The 18,917-nt window shown below is 36.5% G+C and overlaps 2 protein-coding genes across 3 annotated transcripts; one reads left to right on the forward strand and one right to left on the reverse strand.

Annotated features, from left to right (window-relative positions):
* The first annotated feature begins 644 nt into the window (after nucleotides 1–644).
* Nucleotides 645–3,429, forward strand: LOC125476734 (pentatricopeptide repeat-containing protein At1g09900-like). 2 transcript variants are annotated; one of them, XM_048583166.1, is made up of 2 exons: nucleotides 653–1,127; nucleotides 1,374–3,429. In XM_048583166.1, the coding sequence occupies exon 2, from the start codon at nucleotides 1,543–1,545 to the stop codon at nucleotides 3,157–3,159; it is 1,617 nt and encodes a 538-aa protein (XP_048439123.1). In that variant the 5' UTR covers nucleotides 653–1,127; nucleotides 1,374–1,542; the 3' UTR covers nucleotides 3,160–3,429. The 2 variants fall into 2 exon arrangements, with proteins under 2 accessions (XP_048439122.1, XP_048439123.1); XM_048583165.1 differs by having other exon boundaries at nucleotides 645–3,429.
* Nucleotides 3,430–13,636: 10,207 nt separating this feature from the next.
* Nucleotides 13,637–18,638, reverse strand: LOC103956162 (oligopeptide transporter 2). The gene is made up of 6 exons (XM_009368101.3): nucleotides 18,036–18,638; nucleotides 17,863–17,960; nucleotides 15,769–16,332; nucleotides 15,386–15,641; nucleotides 14,887–15,069; nucleotides 13,637–14,357 (listed from the first exon to the last, which is right to left on the reverse strand). The coding sequence occupies exons 1-6, from the start codon at nucleotides 18,522–18,524 to the stop codon at nucleotides 13,743–13,745; spliced, it is 2,205 nt and encodes a 734-aa protein (XP_009366376.2). The 5' UTR covers nucleotides 18,525–18,638; the 3' UTR covers nucleotides 13,637–13,742.
* Between the last annotated feature and the right edge of the window lie 279 nt (nucleotides 18,639–18,917).

Below are 18,917 nucleotides of genomic sequence, written 5' to 3' on the forward strand. Positions count from 1 at the left end.
CGCAACGTACAAAATTATATTTCATTTGTATTTGTAAGAGACTTTTAGGGTTAAAGATTTATAAATGCCAAAAACTGTGTTTTTTTATTTTAAGATATCCACATCATTAAAAAAGTAAAGGTACCGTTGTGATAAATGGTATGAAAAATAAAGTTTAAGAGATTGATTTGACAAAACATTTTCAAACACACAATATATAACAATTGATTAGAAAATCAACTGAACAAAAAGACATATGTCAATGCCTAAAATAAAAAAACAGCAAGAATGTTTCTTCTGTCCTTTCCAACATCCTAGACAACAAATTAGAAGAAAACAAATGACATTAAAAACAATTGAATTCTGAATGTGCTACTAGTTGGCTGCTATATAAACACAGAAATTTGTACAAAACCAGCTCCTTGCTCATGGACAAAACAGAGTCTGGAAAAAGAAAAGCAAACCTAGAGATTCAACTTCTTAATATTGAATACAAATAAACCACTAAAAGATGAACCATGAACTTCTCTTTTTCTTAAAGAAAATGCAAACAGGAAGTTCTAAAGTGTCGTTAATCCTTCTATTAATCCACTTTGCTCCTGCAATGTGCTGTGTATCTATTTCAAAATTCATACGGAAAAAGCACACAAAACAATGTGAAAATTGGATCCTTGGAATCGAAATTAAAAGTTAGAACACATGATTGGTAAAGAAATCAAACACTAAAAAACCAAAGAGAAGAAAAACAATAATGAAAAATACTTGGATGCTGTAGAATATTTTATTCAACCAATTTCCCAAATACTTTTGTGGGTGTAAATGAAGACAATAGAAAGATCAGACCTTTATGTTTGGACCGAGCCTCATCTGGGCCGAAAAACACTATCAGGAGGGCCAGTTAGGCCTGCCCTGCTACCAGCCCACCCCCTCATTTGCTCCCCAATTTTCGAACGACGACGAAGCCCTCTTCGTTACACAGCATTTTGCAGAAGCAACAAGGTAACGACATAAAACGGATAAGCAAAACGGCGGCACATTGTCACCCACCACCGCCTCTTCACTCTCTTCTTTCAACCCTCTGCTGTCTGCACCCTCTCTTATGTAATACTCCTTCTGTTTGGAAACGAAGGTAGCTCACTCTGCTCTGGGTAATCTCTCTCTCTCTAGCTTCATCTCTTCTGCTCTAAATTCATTTCTGTTCATCACAAAAAATCCAACCCAACCAACCCATATCTGCAATATCTGTGTTTATATTCAGTTTCTCTGCCGTATTTCCCTTTAAGCATGGCTTTTTGAGTATTGGGTTGTGGGTTTTATACACAAGTAATAGGTGAAGTTATGGATTTGATGGTACCTGTGAACCAAACCCCTGATGGGTTTTGCTCATTTCACAGAGTTGATAGGGTGAGGACAAGAAAGACCGGTAATTTTGGAGCTAGGGTCTGTGGTAAGGTTGCTCTCACCACTCCCGATTATCGGAGGCTCTTTGTGGGCAGCAGAGCTCGGTTTCTTGTTCTCCCCGATGGCATTCAGTGTAGGATACAGGACGGTTACCAGAAACATATGCGAAAGCGTGTACTTGCTGTGTCGAAAGTCGAAACTTTTAGTTCCAATGGTAGGCTGCAGAATGTTGAGTATACCCCACATGGGGGTTTGAATGGAATGGACTCTTCCAATGGTTTTGAGGAATTCGAGAGTAATAATCAGCTTCGTAGGCTGGTTAGAAATGGGGAATTAGAAGAGGGGTTTAAGTTTCTAGAGAACATGCTTTATCATGGTGATATGCCTGATATTATTGCGTGTACGAGTTTAATCAGGGGGTTTTGTAAGAGTGGAAAGACAAGGAAGGCGACGCGGATTATGAACATTCTAGAAGAATCTGGGGCTATCCTTGATGTTATAACTTACAATGTCTTGATCAGTGGCTACTGCAAGGCTGGTGAGATTGATAATGCTTTGAGGGTTTTGGACCGAATGAGTGTTTCTCCAGATGTTGTTACGTACAATACAATCTTGCGTACTTTATGTGATAGTGGGAAATTGAAGCAAGCGATGGAAGTTCTTGATCGACAGCTGCAAAGGGAGTGTTATCCAGATGTGATTACGTATACCATACTGATTGAAGCAACATGCAAGGAAAGTGGGGTTGAGCAGGCGATGAAGCTTTTGGATGAGATGAGGAGCAAAGGATGCAAGCCTGATGTGGTCACTTATAATGTTCTTATCAACGGGATATGCAAGGAAGGAAGGTTGGATGAAGCAATCAAATTCTTGAATGACATGCCGTCATCTGATTGCCAACCAAATGTCATTACCCACAATATTGTTTTGCGTAGCATGTGCAGCACTGGCAGGTGGATGGATGCTGAAAAACTATTAGCTGAAATGGTTCACAGAGGCTGTTCTCCGAGTGTTGTTACTTTCAATATTTTGATTAACTTCTTGTGCCGGAAGGGCTTGTTGGGTAGAGCAATTGACATTTTGGAGAAGATGCCTAAGCATGGCTGTACTCCAAATTCCTTGAGTTACAACCCATTGCTTCACGGATTTTGCAAGGAAAAGAAGATGGATAGGGCGATTGAGTATTTGGATATAATGGTTTCTCGGGGCTGTTATCCAGACATTGTGACCTACAATACTTTGCTTACAGCTTTGTGCAAAGATGGAAAGGTTGATAGCGCTGTTGAGATACTTAATCAACTAAGTAGCAAGGGTTGCTCTCCTGTTCTAATCACATACAATACAGTGATTGATGGGCTCTCAAAGGTGGGGAAAACAGAACGTGCCTTAGAACTTTTGCATGAGATGCGCAAAAAGGGTTTAAAGCCTGATGTAATTACTTATTCTTCTCTCGTGGGAGGGCTTAGCAGAGAAGGAAAGGTTGATGAAGCAATTAAGTTTGTCCATGATTTGGAAGATTCGGGCGTCAAGCCCAATGCTATCACTTTTAACTCCATCATGTTGGGTCTTTGCAAGGCTAAGCAAACTGGTCGTGCAATTGATTTCCTCGCTTATATGGTATCTAAAGGATGTCAACCTACTGAAGTAACATACACCATTCTCATTGAAGGCATAGCTTATGAAGGATTAACAAAAGAGGCTTTGGATTTATTGAATGAACTCTGCTATAGAGGGGTTGTGAAGAAAAGCTCTGCTGAACAGGTGGCAGTCAAGATGTAGATGTACGCAGTTCAACTTTTACTCTCGGATGGTAGGTCATTGTTTAATTATGCCTTTGGATTTCGTCGGCCTCATTTCCCATGATAATGATTTTCATGGTGTTCAAACATATTAATTCACTCGTTTTCTTTGTCTTGAGGATCGAAATCCAAAATCAATTTTGTTAGATATCCATGTAAGTCCTCAGTTTGTTTGATCTGATTCTTGTGCTTCCGATGAATCCATGCTTGTCTGTCAAGTAGTTTCCACTATCTAAAATATTTATACTTATTCAACTTTTCCACATTATGCTAAATAGTAATCAATATGATAGTTCTCTGATTAACTACAGAGTCGCTGTTAAAAATTGCGTCATTGCTACATAATGTTGTGATTTTTTGTTATATTCTCTCACTCTCGCTTCTTAAAATTATTGTTCGCGATTGTTTTAGCTTGAGATGTTCTATACTGAAGAGTAACTATGGTTCTAAGTAGGTACCGTGTCTAATTTATTTCACACATAAAAGTTAAAAGGCGTTGGAGTAGCTCTTATGGAATAAGTTTAGACGTAGAAGTTAAGGGTCTGTCAACTAGACTACTTGGGTTATCTGGTCGTCGACATCTAATGCACTTATTGTAGGGAATAGGCATGCATCTTCATTGACATATACCTGAACTTGGTGGCTTATATCTGCACCAGGCCATGTTCTCATAGGGAGTTGGTATGCATCTTCACAGACATCTGATTGGGTGGTCCTGTCTGCACTAGGCCATGTTATCATAGAGGATAATGCATGATCTTCACTAGGGTTCTGTTCTTCCCTTGCAACATTGCAGATACATGATGTGCGATAATGTCTCGAATACACGATGTGTGAGGGTGTCATTTTATGCATTCACTTTGTGGTGAAGTTACTAAACCAAGTGTCGCCGGTACGCATCTACAACGTCACGTGGGTGATCCAAATTGTAGTCAACAATCATAATTTGGCCGTTAGATTGAATATATCAAACCAAAACGATGGATATAATCAAATAGGTTTCGTATAAGTTTGCTCTGGATCGAGTATCGTTACCAAAAAAAATAAAAAAAACATGAGTTAAGTTATGGTATAGAGCCTAGGACAAGAATAGGCTGATTAGCTGGCCTGATAACTGTAAAGGGCTGGTTTAGGACCCTCGTGTGGCTCACACATCTTGAAACAATCCAGACCAAGAATGAAATGAGAGGACCAAATGTATGTACATGATAAGAAGATGGCTAACTAGTTTATCCACGGAACTAATTTAAGTGGAATTAATAATATCCATAGGATATTCTTTCAATAAACTTCCAAAACTCTTGCATCATTTGGTCGCCATCAAATAATTACACGTAATTCACCGCTTTGTACATTTTTTTCTTTTATTTTTCAAAATTTCAAAGTCCTCTATGGTGGCCAATAAGTATTATAGTTTAATGATATTTGTAAGAAGACTTACGCTTAAATCTCATAAATGACGAAAAATCGTAAGTCTTCTTAGATGCAACTATTATAAGTAGGAGAAAATTTAGACATTATGCGGTTTGATGCTTGGTGCCGTTAGATTGGTGAGATTTTAAACAAAATAAATGGTATTTGACAATCCAACGACTTCAAAGAAAGCATGCATGAGCATCAAAGCTTTGACTCTTTATATTGGTAAGTATTTAAATAAAATTATGGACTCATTATATTGGTTATTTTGTAAATAAAAATTATGAGATTTGCCAGGATTACTCCAAGCATCAATGCTTGAGCATGCCAACCTTGAGATCCATAAGAGAATCTCTGAAATATTTAGCATAATAAGCATTTAGGAATCAATTCTTGAAACCATTATTGGTAAAAAAATTTAATGAAAACAAGGGTCATTGGTTAAAATGATGAAAGAATTAAATCTTGATTGTCAAATTGATCGACGCTATTACATGTCACCTCTATAGACCCATCATTCTTCTGAGATTAGTTGGCTCAGCACTTAAATGTTGTAGAGTCAGTAGAACGGAAAATTTTTAGTTGTACCGGGTACACCAAATTTTTTTGGTGCACCCTCACCATTATGAGTGAGGGTACACCAAATTTTTTTGGTGTGCCGGGTACACCGAAAAATCCCTCCAGTAGAACAATCAATTTCCTATTCACAAACTTGACCACCTATCGACTCCAAATATCGGTGGTTACGAATGTTTAATTCTGAGAAATGACTTCTCCACACCATTTTCTTCTTCACACCATTTTCTACTGCTGCACATCCCTATTTATTTATGCTTCTGGATTCTCTATTTCTCCTTTGATTGCTTCATCAAAAGCTATAAATAAACGGATATGTGTGGGAGAAGAAAAATGATGTAAGCAATTTTTTTATTTTTATTTTTACTTTTATGATTAGGGATAACTAAATAAATAGAACTCTCATACTTCAAGATAATTTTTGTTTTTCTATCTACTTTCCGCAAAGACAAATTGCTTCTTGTTTATTTGTTGAAGCATATAAATCACAGGCCCACATTGCAAGCTGTCTCTTTTCACCGTGCCAACAGAGACTGTATGTGCCAGAACAAATTCTGAGAATCGTAGCCAGATAAAATGTTCTTTCACTTTCCCACGTCCCACCACTTTATTTCCTCTTCAATATTTAATTTTTGCTACCACTTTCTTCTTTCCCTTGAAAACGCAAAGACCTCATTCCATTTGATCTCTCACCATCTTCTCTACCTACCACACAATAACAATCCTTAAAACATAAGAGAGAGAGAGAGAGAGAGAGAGAGAGAGAGAGAGAGAGATGGAGATGTTGGGAGCTTTTACCACTTAATATTAAGCAGCTGGGAACTTACATGTACTGCAAAAGCCACAAGTCATGGAGAATATTCCATCTCCTAGAGACAAAAACGAAGGTGTATTTTCCTGCTGGGGACGTCTAAAGTTGAAGCTTCCATGTATAAGAGGATTAAGACGACATACAACCACAAGGCAGAGAAGTGTTGGAAATCCCGGTGGCGGTTTCCGGTACGATCCTTTGAGCTATGCACAGAACTTCGATCAAGGTTGGGACGAAATGAATGATGAGGACTCTACTAAACGCGATTTCTCGGCCAGATATGCTGCCCCTTCATTCAAATCACATGGAGATAAGTGACAAACTTTGTGTTATCCTAGTAGAGGCAATAGCTGGTTGATTTTGTATTCACTCTTAGTTTGTGAACTTCTTTGCTTGGGGGAAGTGAAGGGGTTTGATTTCTTCATGTTTTTCTGCTGTGACTAAATATATCATGAATGCAATTTTCTTTTAATACAAACTTTAGAAAAGGAAATACAATTAGAAGTTTGCCCCTTGAAATTAATGTGGACATTTTGTGCTTGGTGTATCAATATAGCTGTGTATAATAAAAAAAATGGACAAGGTGGTGCGGGTGGGGGCGACGACGACGGTGGCAACAACTGTGGTGGAGCATATAGTGGTGGTGTGAATACTGGGGTGTGGTGGTTGTGGCTGTAGCCTGTAGAGGTTGCATTAAAAGTAAGGGCGGTGGCAACGACAATGGCGGTTGTGGTGGCAGTGGCAACAAGAGTGGTGGTGATTGTGGTGGTAGTGTTAGGTTGGTGGTTGCAATGGTAGGCGGTGGCAATGTCTTTGTCCTTCAAGGGAGAAAATTGTGTATAGAAAGATAAACAATGACATTTTTAAAAGGGATCCCTTAGTTTAGTTTAATTACCAATTACGAGAAAAAAAAATTAGCTAAAATATCACATTTTTAGTTTAGGTACTAATGGAAAGGTCAACCAAAACAAATAACACTCCACTTATTATTAAAGACACACCAAATTTACTTTTTCAATTCAAATTTGTTTTACTACATCCCACATACTTTTCTATAATACCCTCACACCTCACACTTCACACTCTCAACATATATACGCCCTACATTTTCTAAATACACCCCACAATCTTCAATTCTTAAGTTTAAATAAATATTTATGTTTTTATTTTTAACACCACACACTTTACATCTTTGAATTGTAAGGTGGTTTCTATGTTGTTTCTTCTCCCTTTCAAAGAATGAAGATTGAGATTTGAGAATCTATCATTGACAGAAATTTTTTTTTGAAAATCCATCAAATTACTTTTTGCTTCACACACAATTGTGATTAACACTTTGGTGGATACAAAATCTCTTAACTCTCTCAACTCTTCATGCTTCAAACCATATGGTAGACAAAAACACTGACCCTTCTCAAATGAGGTCTGTATTTCAGTGTGATGCAACTCTAACAATGAGTGAATATGATTTCACAAAGTTTCAAAGCTAAGCTGGCTAGAGCAAATCACCCGTCAAAGCTTTGAACGTGCACTTTCCGCCCTATTCATTAGTCCAAGTTAGTAGACAAAATAAAAGTGGGGTTATATATTAAGTAAAACAAGGATAGAAACTTACTTGTTACTTGTTTTTGTACCAAAATACATACAAGTGTCAGTACATGCAACCATAAACTTTTGTACTCTTTCAGCCATGTAGTTTTCAAATAGTCAATATCTTCATCAAACGAAATAAATTTAAATTCAAAGGCATGCCAATTATTTAAGTACTCCTCTTATGTTGATGAATTCATTGCCAATCTTTAAAAAACATATTCCAAACCTCCACTAATGTGAAGTGTTTCTTGCTATTGGATGCAATTGCTTAATTTATGTGCCACCAACATAATAAATGTCGAGTACTAGAGAAAATATTACAAATGACATTCATAAGTGCTGAGTCTCGATTAGTGACAATCACACCGGGAATACAGTCATCATTTATTAGAGTCTTCAATCTTGTCAATGTCCGTGTGTAATTGTCTCCTTCTCATGGTCAATGAAAGCAAATGCAACAAAAAAAATGTAATATCAGTTGAAGTTATCCCTATAATCTTTGGGAGTGGAAAACAATGCCTATTAGTCTTGTACGCGCAATCCATGATAAGTATATCTGACAAACTATGTAAGACATCAATATTAATTAAGTGAGTTCAAAACAAATCACGCGCAATCCATGCTCAATATACTTGTTTTTCTAGCAGCTTACGTAACAACTGTTGCATCTTTGATCTCCCAGCTCCCTTTTTTGTTTGATGATAGTGCCTTGCATTGTATATTGTCCTCATTGTTGTTATATTAAGTGGATCAATTTTTCTTTATAGTGTTCAAAATAACTTTGGGTTTCACTAAACTTGTAGACATGTCAACTAGAAGTTCAATTTCTCTTTACTTAATCGTTCGACAAAAGTCGAAATACTATAATCAAATGAGTATGGTTATGCACCCCACACTCAACCTCCAATTTTCATTCATCTACTTCTCCAATGATGGATCCCTTCAATAGGAATGGGCATCCGCACTTTTTGATACCAGTATTCTCAGATTCTTTTTCCTACTTATTATTTGCATCAGACTTTTAGTCACTCGTATCAGACATCTCCAATACGAATCGATACTCTCCATGTCTTTCACAAGCAAATGCTATTTGAGATCTCTTCTTCCTTCAGTCAACCTCTCCTGCATCAGACCTCTTGATGATAATAACTATGTTATCCTTTTTTCCTTGTGTGCTAGTCCAATCAAGAAAATCATTTTTACTTTTGAACACTTGTACATACAACAAATAAAGTTTGGCCATTTATAAGGCTTCTAACAATTTACTAAAACTAGTTACCTCATCAATTGTAAATGCACTTTTGTAGTCAACCACTCTTTGTTGCAATATTAGTGTCCCCCGTAGAGGCATCACCTTGTACGCAATCATGTTTAAGTACACTAAAAATTATTATCAAACTCCCCGTTTATAGTAGGGGTTTACTAAAATAGTTTTCAAAAGCCAGTCAGATATGTTAATTGGACAAAGATATATTTTTTTTTAAATCAACGTTTGTAGTTTCATTGGGTAGAGTTCTATAATGGAGGGTGATAGTGGTTTTGAGAGTTGAAGAAGATAAATAATCTTGAGATATACACGTTAAAAGTGATTTAGAATTTTTTTGTAAATTTTATGATGTCAAAATTGTCATTGCATTTTAGAGTATATAAGTCATTTAATATTAGAATTTAGTATGGAGTGTATTTAACATTATTTAGGTGCTTACCAAAAAGCCTTCTGTATACTAATATAATTAAACAGAGTAATTCTCACTTATTACCCTCAAGCACTGTGATATTTGCACTTTGCTATCCTTAGTTTTTTTTGGCCTCAATTTCATACCTAAAGTTACAATTTGCGCTTAAATTCATACTTGTGTTAGTCTAGCCTTTAAGTCACTGTTAAATAATGATGTGACAAGCGTTTGACCCACCAAAAACTTTAAAATCATAGAAGAAAGTTTGGGCAATAAAAAATATCATAAATCTAAAAAAAATAACTTTTAAAAGAAAAGACACTACAAATTGAAAAATCTTTGCTTGCGTTTTTTGACTATCACTACAATCTCACTCTCCTCCTCCTCTGTCTCTTCTAGGGAGTAGAAACATCATCTATTCTCGACGCTCAATTCAATAATATCTCCGAATTGCCTAGTTTGTATGGTCCGGAGTGTGAGATCCAGAGAGGATCTCAATGTCCACTTTATGCAAGAGATGATCAACATGGCAGATGCCTATTAAGTATTAACCTGGGAGGCAATGACACAAACAAGGCCATGACCATGCCGTTTATGTACAAATTTAATAGGCGTTCACAGGTAGGCAATGGCACAAACAAGAAGCAAGAAGAATTTCAAAAATTCTTGAGCTTTTTAAGGCATGTTTGGTAATCAACTTGAATTCAAAATTTTATTTTTATTTTATTTTAATTCAAACACAATTTTTGAGCTTCAAGTCAAGAACCTTATGTTTGGTAGGACAATTTTCAAAAAATTAAACTCAAAACTAACTTGAAAAATAACTTATACATTAACAAAAAAAAAGTCAGTTTTAGAGTTTTCAAACTTCGAAAGAGATCTTCTCCGGTTCCCTTCCACCTAATCCTCCTCTTCAAACAATCTGGACCCTTGAAATTTGATCCAAGGACTACAAACATGGACCCACTCTAAAAGTTATAATAACTTTAGCCGTTAGCTCAAATTTCAAAGGCCTGAATTGTTTGATGAGGAGGATTAGGTGAAAGGAACGGATCCCTTTCCTTCAAACTTAACCTGCTCTCCACTCTCTCTCTCTTTTTCCGCACTCTATCTTTCTTCTCTCTCTATCTTATCTCTTTCTCTCTCTACTTTCTCCTATTAGTTCTTTTTTCTCTCTTCTTTTATGATCTCTTCTTTCTCTCCTCGCTCTCTACTCTTAAGCCAAATCATCTCTTTCTCTCCTCTATTCTCTTACCTTCGCCGATGGTAATCTGTTCTAGAATACCCACATAGCTCTGGTCTCTCTTAAATGATTTTCCGGTCATTCTAACAACCTTGAGTGCCACGTGTCATGGGCCTACAGATTCGTGGTCCCAATGACATTCAAGGATGAAGTTGATTACGGATTTTTAAAATTGAAGACAAATACATCATAATTGTCATTGGGAGGAATATATTCCAAATTTGTAATGGAAAAGGATCAAGGCTCATGAGGCAATCAAAAGGCATTCATTGAGAATGGATGCTCTCAACTAGTATGAATAGGACCTCCTCGGTCATTGTTAGAGTTCCCCGACCAACAAATTTGCTTATATTTTTAATTTCTTTGCACCCCGTGTACTTTTACCCTATTTTTCTTTTCAAAATGAAGCCCTACTTAGTTTTCTATTTCAAATTAGTTTTCAATTCCCGCAAATTATTTTCTCGCACCTAGCGTAATTTTATTTTCTTAAAAATTATTTTCACGCACTTAGAGTAATTTTTATTTTATCATAATTACTTTATCACATTTTATTTTATCACTATGAGTAATGTAACTTAATTACTTATCAATTTGATCAATTCGACAAGGTCATTTGGTCTGATGAGATTCACCTACTCATACATTCCCTCTCACCATATCAATCACCAAATTTGCTTCCATCTATCCATTCACTTATCATGTCCACATAAACAACACCCACTCAACGTCCATCTAATGCATATTCAAAAGTCTTTGCACCCGATGCATCGAAGAACCTACTACTGAGATGGTTCCTTCCTCGGTCAACAATTGCATTGAAAAAAGTCAAATCAAAATGCAACCAAAATCACAAACTTATCTTACTCGCTTGGTCTTAGGTCACAAATTGGCATGCCCGCACAAATCAAGAAGGACCAAGAGATCCCAAAATCCTCAGCTTGTGGTCGAGAACAATTTTGAGACGAACACCAACTAATTCTTTAAGAAGAATTGGTCGAGTACTAAAGTTTCTTTCCAAACTCAATACAAAGAATAAATAAATAAGGCGATATAGGGTGGCCTTGTCTAAATCCTTTAGAATGTTTTATTAGGCTATAAGGTTGGACATAATTAAAATAGAATACGACACGGAAGAAACACAATGCATGATCTAGTTAATCCATTTATCATCAAGACCATATTTTTTCAAAGATAAATATAGATAGTCCCAATTAATTCTATCAGAAGATTTTTCCACATCTAATTTTATAGCCATGCAATTAAAAAAAAAAAAAAAATCTTTGGAAATGTAGAAAGAAGCTTACATTACATAATCTATTAGGAACAAAACTAACTTGAGATTGCGAAATGCAGGTATTTAACACAGGACAGAGACGATTAACAAGTAATTTAGAAATAATTATATGTCACATTATGGATGCTAATGGGTCGAAACTGATGAAAAGTTTCTGCAGGATTGTTCTTAGGAATTAAGGTAATATAAGTATGGTTTAGTATTTCAACAGAGCCTCTATTATAAAAAGCATTGACCATGTTGTGGTAGCGAAATTCGCCGTCTTTAGCCTTGACGAAATTGTATCTACAAGACAAAAAAACACTTTGATCAAGAGGCCAAAACCTCACACGCCCACAAGGTGGGGTAGGGTAGGGGGGTGTTGGCCAATAGATTTCCGATGGCTACATCAATTTCTTTGAAAAGAGAGAGAGTGTTTGGGGTTTAAGTGCGTAGCAAAAGCTTATTAGAGATTGGTGGAGATGGGGTATTTATAGAAGCTAGACCGGCCACATGTGTCGGTAGCCAATTGGCCAAGATGAGTCATGCATGGATGAGCAAAGATTATTTAATAAATAATATCTTGGACTTATATTTGAAATATCCTTGATTGGATATGGTTGTGTTGATTGAGTTGTTCTTCAATTAGTTGAGTATTAAAATTAAGATTTAATTAATCATATCTTTAATACCTTTGACTTTCTCTTTACCATGGGTAGGAGAGTTTGCAGCAGTGGTAATTAGCAGCTCATGTCTTCTTGAGCAGTCGTAATTAGCAACTCACGTCTTCTCGAGGGTTGAACTGTGCATAGAGTGGATGTGAGTCTTGCAAATTTAATTAGGGTATTCTCATCAATTATGTAAAAGTCCACATGTCGACTCAAAAAATTTATTATTTTTTGATAAACCATCCAGCCCGCCAAGAGGAAATTCAAATATTTCCTCTAGCCAACAAAAGCCGCAACAAATGCAAGAATATTTAAAAGATGCTGATCAGTACTAGCTGTGAACTTATCTGAATTTTGTATTTTGGATTAATGCAATTATCACTTGTATTATCTGTTTATTATACAAGAGTTTGTTCTACATCAAACTCTCCTTTGTAATCTCTATATAAGGATGAATATACAGAAGGAATGTTCACCGAGCAAAATCATACTCGACCTTTAGTTTTCTATCTTTTTTTACTCCACACATGTCATAAATGTTACCCTTAATTTGATCCCGATAACGCCGAAAAAAAGAAGGGCATGAAAACCATCAGGTCCTTGAGCCAATCAATTCGAGCCCGTTGTGTCGAATAGGCCTCTTCCAGTAAAGTTAAACTTTTAAGTTTGAGTTATTTCCCGTTCTTTCCAAAAGAGATTACTGTCAGGATTAAACGATAAGTGTTCTTGAATGTCAGATAATTATCTATGAGCAGAAGGCTTATATTTCCACGCTTGTGTTAACAGAGTTAAAAAGTAATGATCATGTGTCCAATGTTCTTTAAAACGAAATAAAGATTTACGTTTACTAGGTTGTAGTTCTGAATTAAATATGATTGGGCTGTGATCAGAGTTTGCAATCGATAATACTTATTTACCAAAGAACACAAATGCCCAGCAGGGCTATATATATATATATATATATATCACATTTGGATTTGCAATCGATAATACTTCTTTACCAAAGAACACAAATGCCCAGCAGGGCTATATAATATATATCACATTTGGATAACCAGAAGAGGAATTAGCAGCATTTTGATTCAGTTTAGATTGCCCAGCGGGGCTGTGAAATGTATCTGGAGTACCAGCAAATTTTTACTCGTGATAAGACTTTCCCAAACTAATTCCCGTACCAGGTATTAATTTAGAAGCAGCATCATTGGTAAAATTATAACGTGTAAATATAGAATTCAGTCTCATCAAGAACACTGGTTCATTCCTCATATAAATATATATACTAATTAAAATCGCTTTTGAAATGGGAATTAGTAGACAGGGCAACCATCAACAACTATACCTTTGGCTGTGGGGCATGTAGCCAAATCACAGTGTTCACCATTTGTTCCCCACCAGGATATGCTCTTCTCGTTCATGGTCAAAGAAAAGTACAAAAGTACCCCCATGAAAGCCACTCCAGCATCGAGGGCAGCAGAAAGAACGTAATTGTACCTCTGCCACCACTTCTTTCTGTACCTGAAAACAAAGTAGTTGAAAATAGTTCCAACCACAATCCAGCAATTGAAGTTCACAGTTGTAGCTGGTGGCATTGCAGCTGTTGCTCCCAAAAGCACTGGGAGGTTGATCAGTTTGATCCACTTCTGACTTGGGAAAGCTTTGTGCAGCAACCAGACCAATAGAGGTCCCAATGCACCTATGAGGAAGAACCAGTTGAGTGCTTTGTAGTTTCCGAGAGAGCCAAAGATTCGTTTTGGTCCTACAAGGCCCCAAATCACAGATGCATCAAAGAAGACACGGTCTCCAGGACAAGTCCAAGGACTGTTGGGAGGGAGTAATTGATCTTGACATATGTTTTCAATGCTAGACAGCAGCCACCATGCAACTCCTATATTGACTGTTCCAGCTACTATAGTTCCTATGCACTTAATTTAGTGAAGCAAGAAAGGACAGATTAGTATTCAAGTAATGAGTGATCTTGTATGTATTGTCAGAACTATAAGTTTGGATCATGCAATTAACATGATCGGTGATCCATATTCTTAGTCCGACACCATAAGCATTTTATATTTCTAGAGTAAGACAACACTGATTTCCCGTTAGTCAAGTTATACGAGTACTGTGTCTCATTTTAAATACGGGAATGACTTCTGCACTCCCTTTTTCACCTTCTGCCACTTCATAATTTTCTTCTCTTAATTTTCTTTTGATGTGTGCAATTTAATGGCAAGAAAAGTAAAAACATAAAAAACTGCATATGAATGAAGTGAAGAAATGGTGTGCATAAATAATTTCCCTTTAAGAAATGCTCTTCATCTTGTGGGATTATTTTCAACTGATAGCAGCATGATACAAATTGAAATTATCTGATTATGTTTAATTAGTATGGATATGATTTTTTTTTTTTTTATCCTACAATTAGAAAAAAAAAAAAGGCAAGTCAAGAAGATGTACCTGGACTATGAACATTGATATAGGTGGGATCTTCATGTAATGACCTAGCTTAAAATCATTGAGAAAAGAAATTGCCTGCGACATGCTTATATATCCATATGTTTTGAAGCACACATTAGCTATTGGCTTGCCAGGTAATATCAATCCCATGATGTATTCTGTGATGATGTTTAGTCCTGGAGACTGCCAAATAGAATGAATAAAAATTTTGGGATGGTTCGAATAGATTTCAGATTTAAATAAATCCGAAGGCTACTAAATCACACATGAAAACAATTATTTGCACCATCTCAACTATAGTTACCATCTAGGGTACAACCTCTAATAGAGACGGAACCTATTTGTGTGAGACCTAGCCATGCATGACCCACCTTTATAACTAGGTCTCGCCTTTGTTAGAGAGATTGTACACCATAAAGGGTCATATGAGAGAGTACATATATGATATAGCTAAAACAAATCTAAAACAAGTGAGATGGCTAGTGGGTTGAAAGCTTACCTGATTTGTTGTGGCGGTTATAATGCTTATAGGAAGAGTGAAAACTAATGCAAGTCCAGCTGCAAAAATAAGTCCCCACCATGGCATTTGGACTTGATCTTTCATGAATATGCACATCACTAGAGAGAGTACCAGGGACATCAAAAGCATAAGATGAAACCACCAGTTAGGTATGTCCTTATATTTCCTCATTAATCTGGTGTGTATGTCCTCCTTTACACTCCGTGATGCCCTTCTGTATTGTTTATATATCTCCCTGTTGGAACAACAGCTGTATATATTAATTCATTCATTTCCAATAATAAGCCTCGCCAACTATTAAAGAGATGATACACAAGATAACCAGTTGCGATGATACAAATAGCAATGCTCAATTGATTTACCTTCCGTTGAATAGGGCAACGTGCGTGAGGGTCGAGATAACAGACGCAAAACCGATGCCATATGTCAAAGAAAAGAACACACTCAAGTTTATGCGTCCTTGTCTTTCATAGGCAGGCATGTCAATCTCAAACTTGTTATTCACAAGGGCGGAGACATTATATATTTGGCCACCGGCGTCAAACAAATGTGAAGAGAAGATTGCAAAGTTCTTGGCATTGTACAAATTGATACCCCAATAGGCAATTGGCAGTAACATGTACATAACAAGAACATAGCCAGCAGCAACATTGACAATGGCAAAGAAAGGGCTGATGAGAGGGCTGTAGAGGTAGGAGGCTATGACTGTCCAATCAAGTGAAAATGCTCCAATGCCAAGTCCTCCCATTCCTGACCCTATTTGTTGGGCAGCGACTGACTTAGGGTATATCCAACAAATCCATGAAATTGTTGACAAGGTTGGGAAAAGATAGCCAGGGACGACAAACCAAGCGAAGCTGCATATGAGTGCTATGAAAAAGAACTTCCCTCTTGACATTCGATTGTTGTCTTTCTCATGAAGAGCCCTTCATATCAAGGTAAATGAAAAAATGAAAAATTAGAGACATTGTTACTTATTAATTACTTGTTCAAAAACTAAAATAAAATACATGCATGCATGGATGGTTGGTAATTGGTGTTTTAATGAGTCATTTTCAAGGCATGGGGGAATCAAGAATAGCACTTTTAATGCCCTTAACATTATATCCGAGACCCATTTTATATGATGACCAACAATGTAGCCTTGTCTAAAGCAGCATTACTCAAATTAATATTAGCCATCTTATAGTTTGGCCAAAACGACACACAAACTTTTCAAACATAGAACACCTATACATATAAGAGTCCTATAACAACTCAAGGCTACTACATACTACGTACAACTCAGATACATCACATTAAACAAATTACAAGATTAAACCCTACTTATCAACTTTGAGTACTGTTAGATATTAGAATGAGTCGCAAGTCGGTGTAGACGCCATAAATGATAATGCTAGGGAGACCAAATTTTTAAACTAAATGATGTGTCACCAATAGAAAATAAGCACGTTAATTAACACTTAAGTAATAATTCAATGATCAATCACCACATTATTTGATTTAAAAGTTTTAGTCTTTCTAACATTACCCCACCATCAAACCATCACAAGTGGCAACTTTTAAGCACTCATTCATGCATAAGTCCAAATTTTCTGCACTGAAAATGAATGTAGCCTCAATAAATGATTGATATGTATTTATAAATTTAACTTTTCTTAACTTCATCATCATAAATTTAATATGTCAAATACTTATTAAGGTTACAAAGAAACCACACCTATTTTGAGTAGCGCTAAGGTTGACCCGGAGAAATGTATATGCAATAGTGACACCAGTGTTGAAATATTAATGTTAAAGTCGTTGTAGTAATATTAATATAAATTACAAAGACAAATACTTGGTGTAGAAGAGGCCACATCAGCTAGCTTTACTACCAAAGAGAGAGAGAATCTCCTCCAAGTAAAGGAGCCGTGTGTTGAAAATGGGGCAGATTGTCTGCTCTTCTGGGTATTTTATTATATTTTTTTTATTTGTACGGTCACGATTAAATTATGTTAATATTTTATATTTTTATTATTTATTATTTTATTATATTTATAAAAAATCAATATAAAATGTTGACGTGGTTTAACCTTGACCGCACAAAATAGAAAATGATAAAAATGACACTCAAACAAAATGGCAGACAACCTACATCAGTTGAAAATAGGGGTGTGCTATCCCTTTTTTTACTTTTTTTTTTTTTTTTTTTTTTTCACATTGCTTTTTAATTTCTATATTTTAATTTTTTTCAATTCATTTAATCTGACGATCAAAAATTTAAAAACTACGAAAGAAGAAAAAATGAGTGATATCACATCCCTTATCTTCAACGACGTGCATTGTGAGCGTAGAAATGTAAGGTGTGGAGTTTGACTAACATTTTATACTTTTTCTTCTTCTGTTTCTTGCCAAAATTCCAACAATTAGGTGAGAATGTGATCCACCGAAAAATCTCTCCAGCTCTATATTACCTGAACAAGGAGACTTGAACGAGACTACTCGGCCACCACATCTCCGCCGGATCCACCACGTACCTTCTAAGAATACCAGCCCAGCCATACCCTAATACCTGCAGCCCTTAATTACCAGTAATCAGCACTCAGCAGCAAATCAACCCCTAATAAATACATTAATCAATTGTTACCTGCGTGGTTATAACAAGTATCCAACTGGCCAAGAACGAGATCTTTCTATGATAAAACGCTTTTATTATATCCACAATGCTAATCGCATAAGCCGTTCCACTTCCGAATCCGGAGCCAGCATTGGCAAATATGGATATCAGCACGTGCTCCTTCATGTTAAACGGACCAGGGTTCAGCGAGAACTCCTTCGACCCTATCTGAAACTTCCGCTTCGGCAGCGCCCTCGCCATGAACCGTCCGATGGGGAGCGTCGCCACCTGTACGGAGATCATCGAGATGATGAGGGGCTCCGTGCGGTAGGAGAAGAAAGTGTTGAGGAATGAGAGGAGGGCGCAGGAGGCGAGGCCTAGCGTCCACATTCGGAAGGTCCATACTGGAAGGGTGGGATCGTCATCGTTTGAGACCGTTAAACGGACTTCTTCGACCGGAGAAACGTCGTTTTCGTCGTGTTTTGTGGCCGGCTCTATCTCAAGAGTACTGGTGGACATGACCGCAATGGCACTGAGAGAGAGAGAGAGTGAAAAGGACTAAAAGAGTGAGAGTTTAAAAAGAGGTTTTTGAGGGATTTTGTTTGTTTGTTTTCAAATACTTTAAAGACGAGATAATCTTTTCATGCAAATACTCCCTATGAGTTTTCTATTTCTTGTAAAAAAAAAAAAAAAAAAAAATCAAACTTTGTATTTAATTGGGCAAGATTTAAATTTTCTATTTCTCTATAGTCTTCAAAACTCTCTCTGGTAATCATTTAGGTAGATGGCACCAGCTACCATATGTCGAAAAAAACAATCAAACTTTATATTTAATTGGGAATTTGAGATGTTTTAATAGATTTATATAGAGTTTAATGCTTTGTAAAGGTTTCATATAAAAGTTTGATTCAA

This window comes from the organism of the source record quoted next, unplaced genomic scaffold (genome assembly GCF_019419815.1).
Source record: "Pyrus x bretschneideri cultivar Hongxiangsu unplaced genomic scaffold, Pyrus_bretschneideri_v1 Contig2, whole genome shotgun sequence".
NCBI lineage: Eukaryota > Viridiplantae > Streptophyta > Magnoliopsida > Rosales > Rosaceae > Pyrus > Pyrus x bretschneideri.

What these genes read in the sequence shown, in the direction of transcription:
- LOC125476734 (XM_048583165.1), top strand. Translation starts at nt 1,318, where the DNA reads ATGGATTTGATGGTACCTGTGAACCAAACCCCTGATGGGTTTTGCTCA.
- LOC103956162 (XM_009368101.3), bottom strand. Translation starts at nt 18,524, where the DNA reads ATGTCCACCAGTACTCTTGAGATAGAGCCGGCCACAAAACACGACGAA. An exon ending in TACTTGTTATAACCACGCAG is followed by an intron (nt 17,961 to 18,035) that starts GTAACAATTGAT and finishes TAAGGGCTGCAG; the next exon opens with GTATTAGGGTATGGCTGGGC. An exon ending in GTTGCCCTATTCAACGGAAG is followed by an intron (nt 15,642 to 15,768) that starts GTAAATCAATTG and finishes TTGTTCCAACAG; the next exon opens with GGAGATATATAAACAATACA.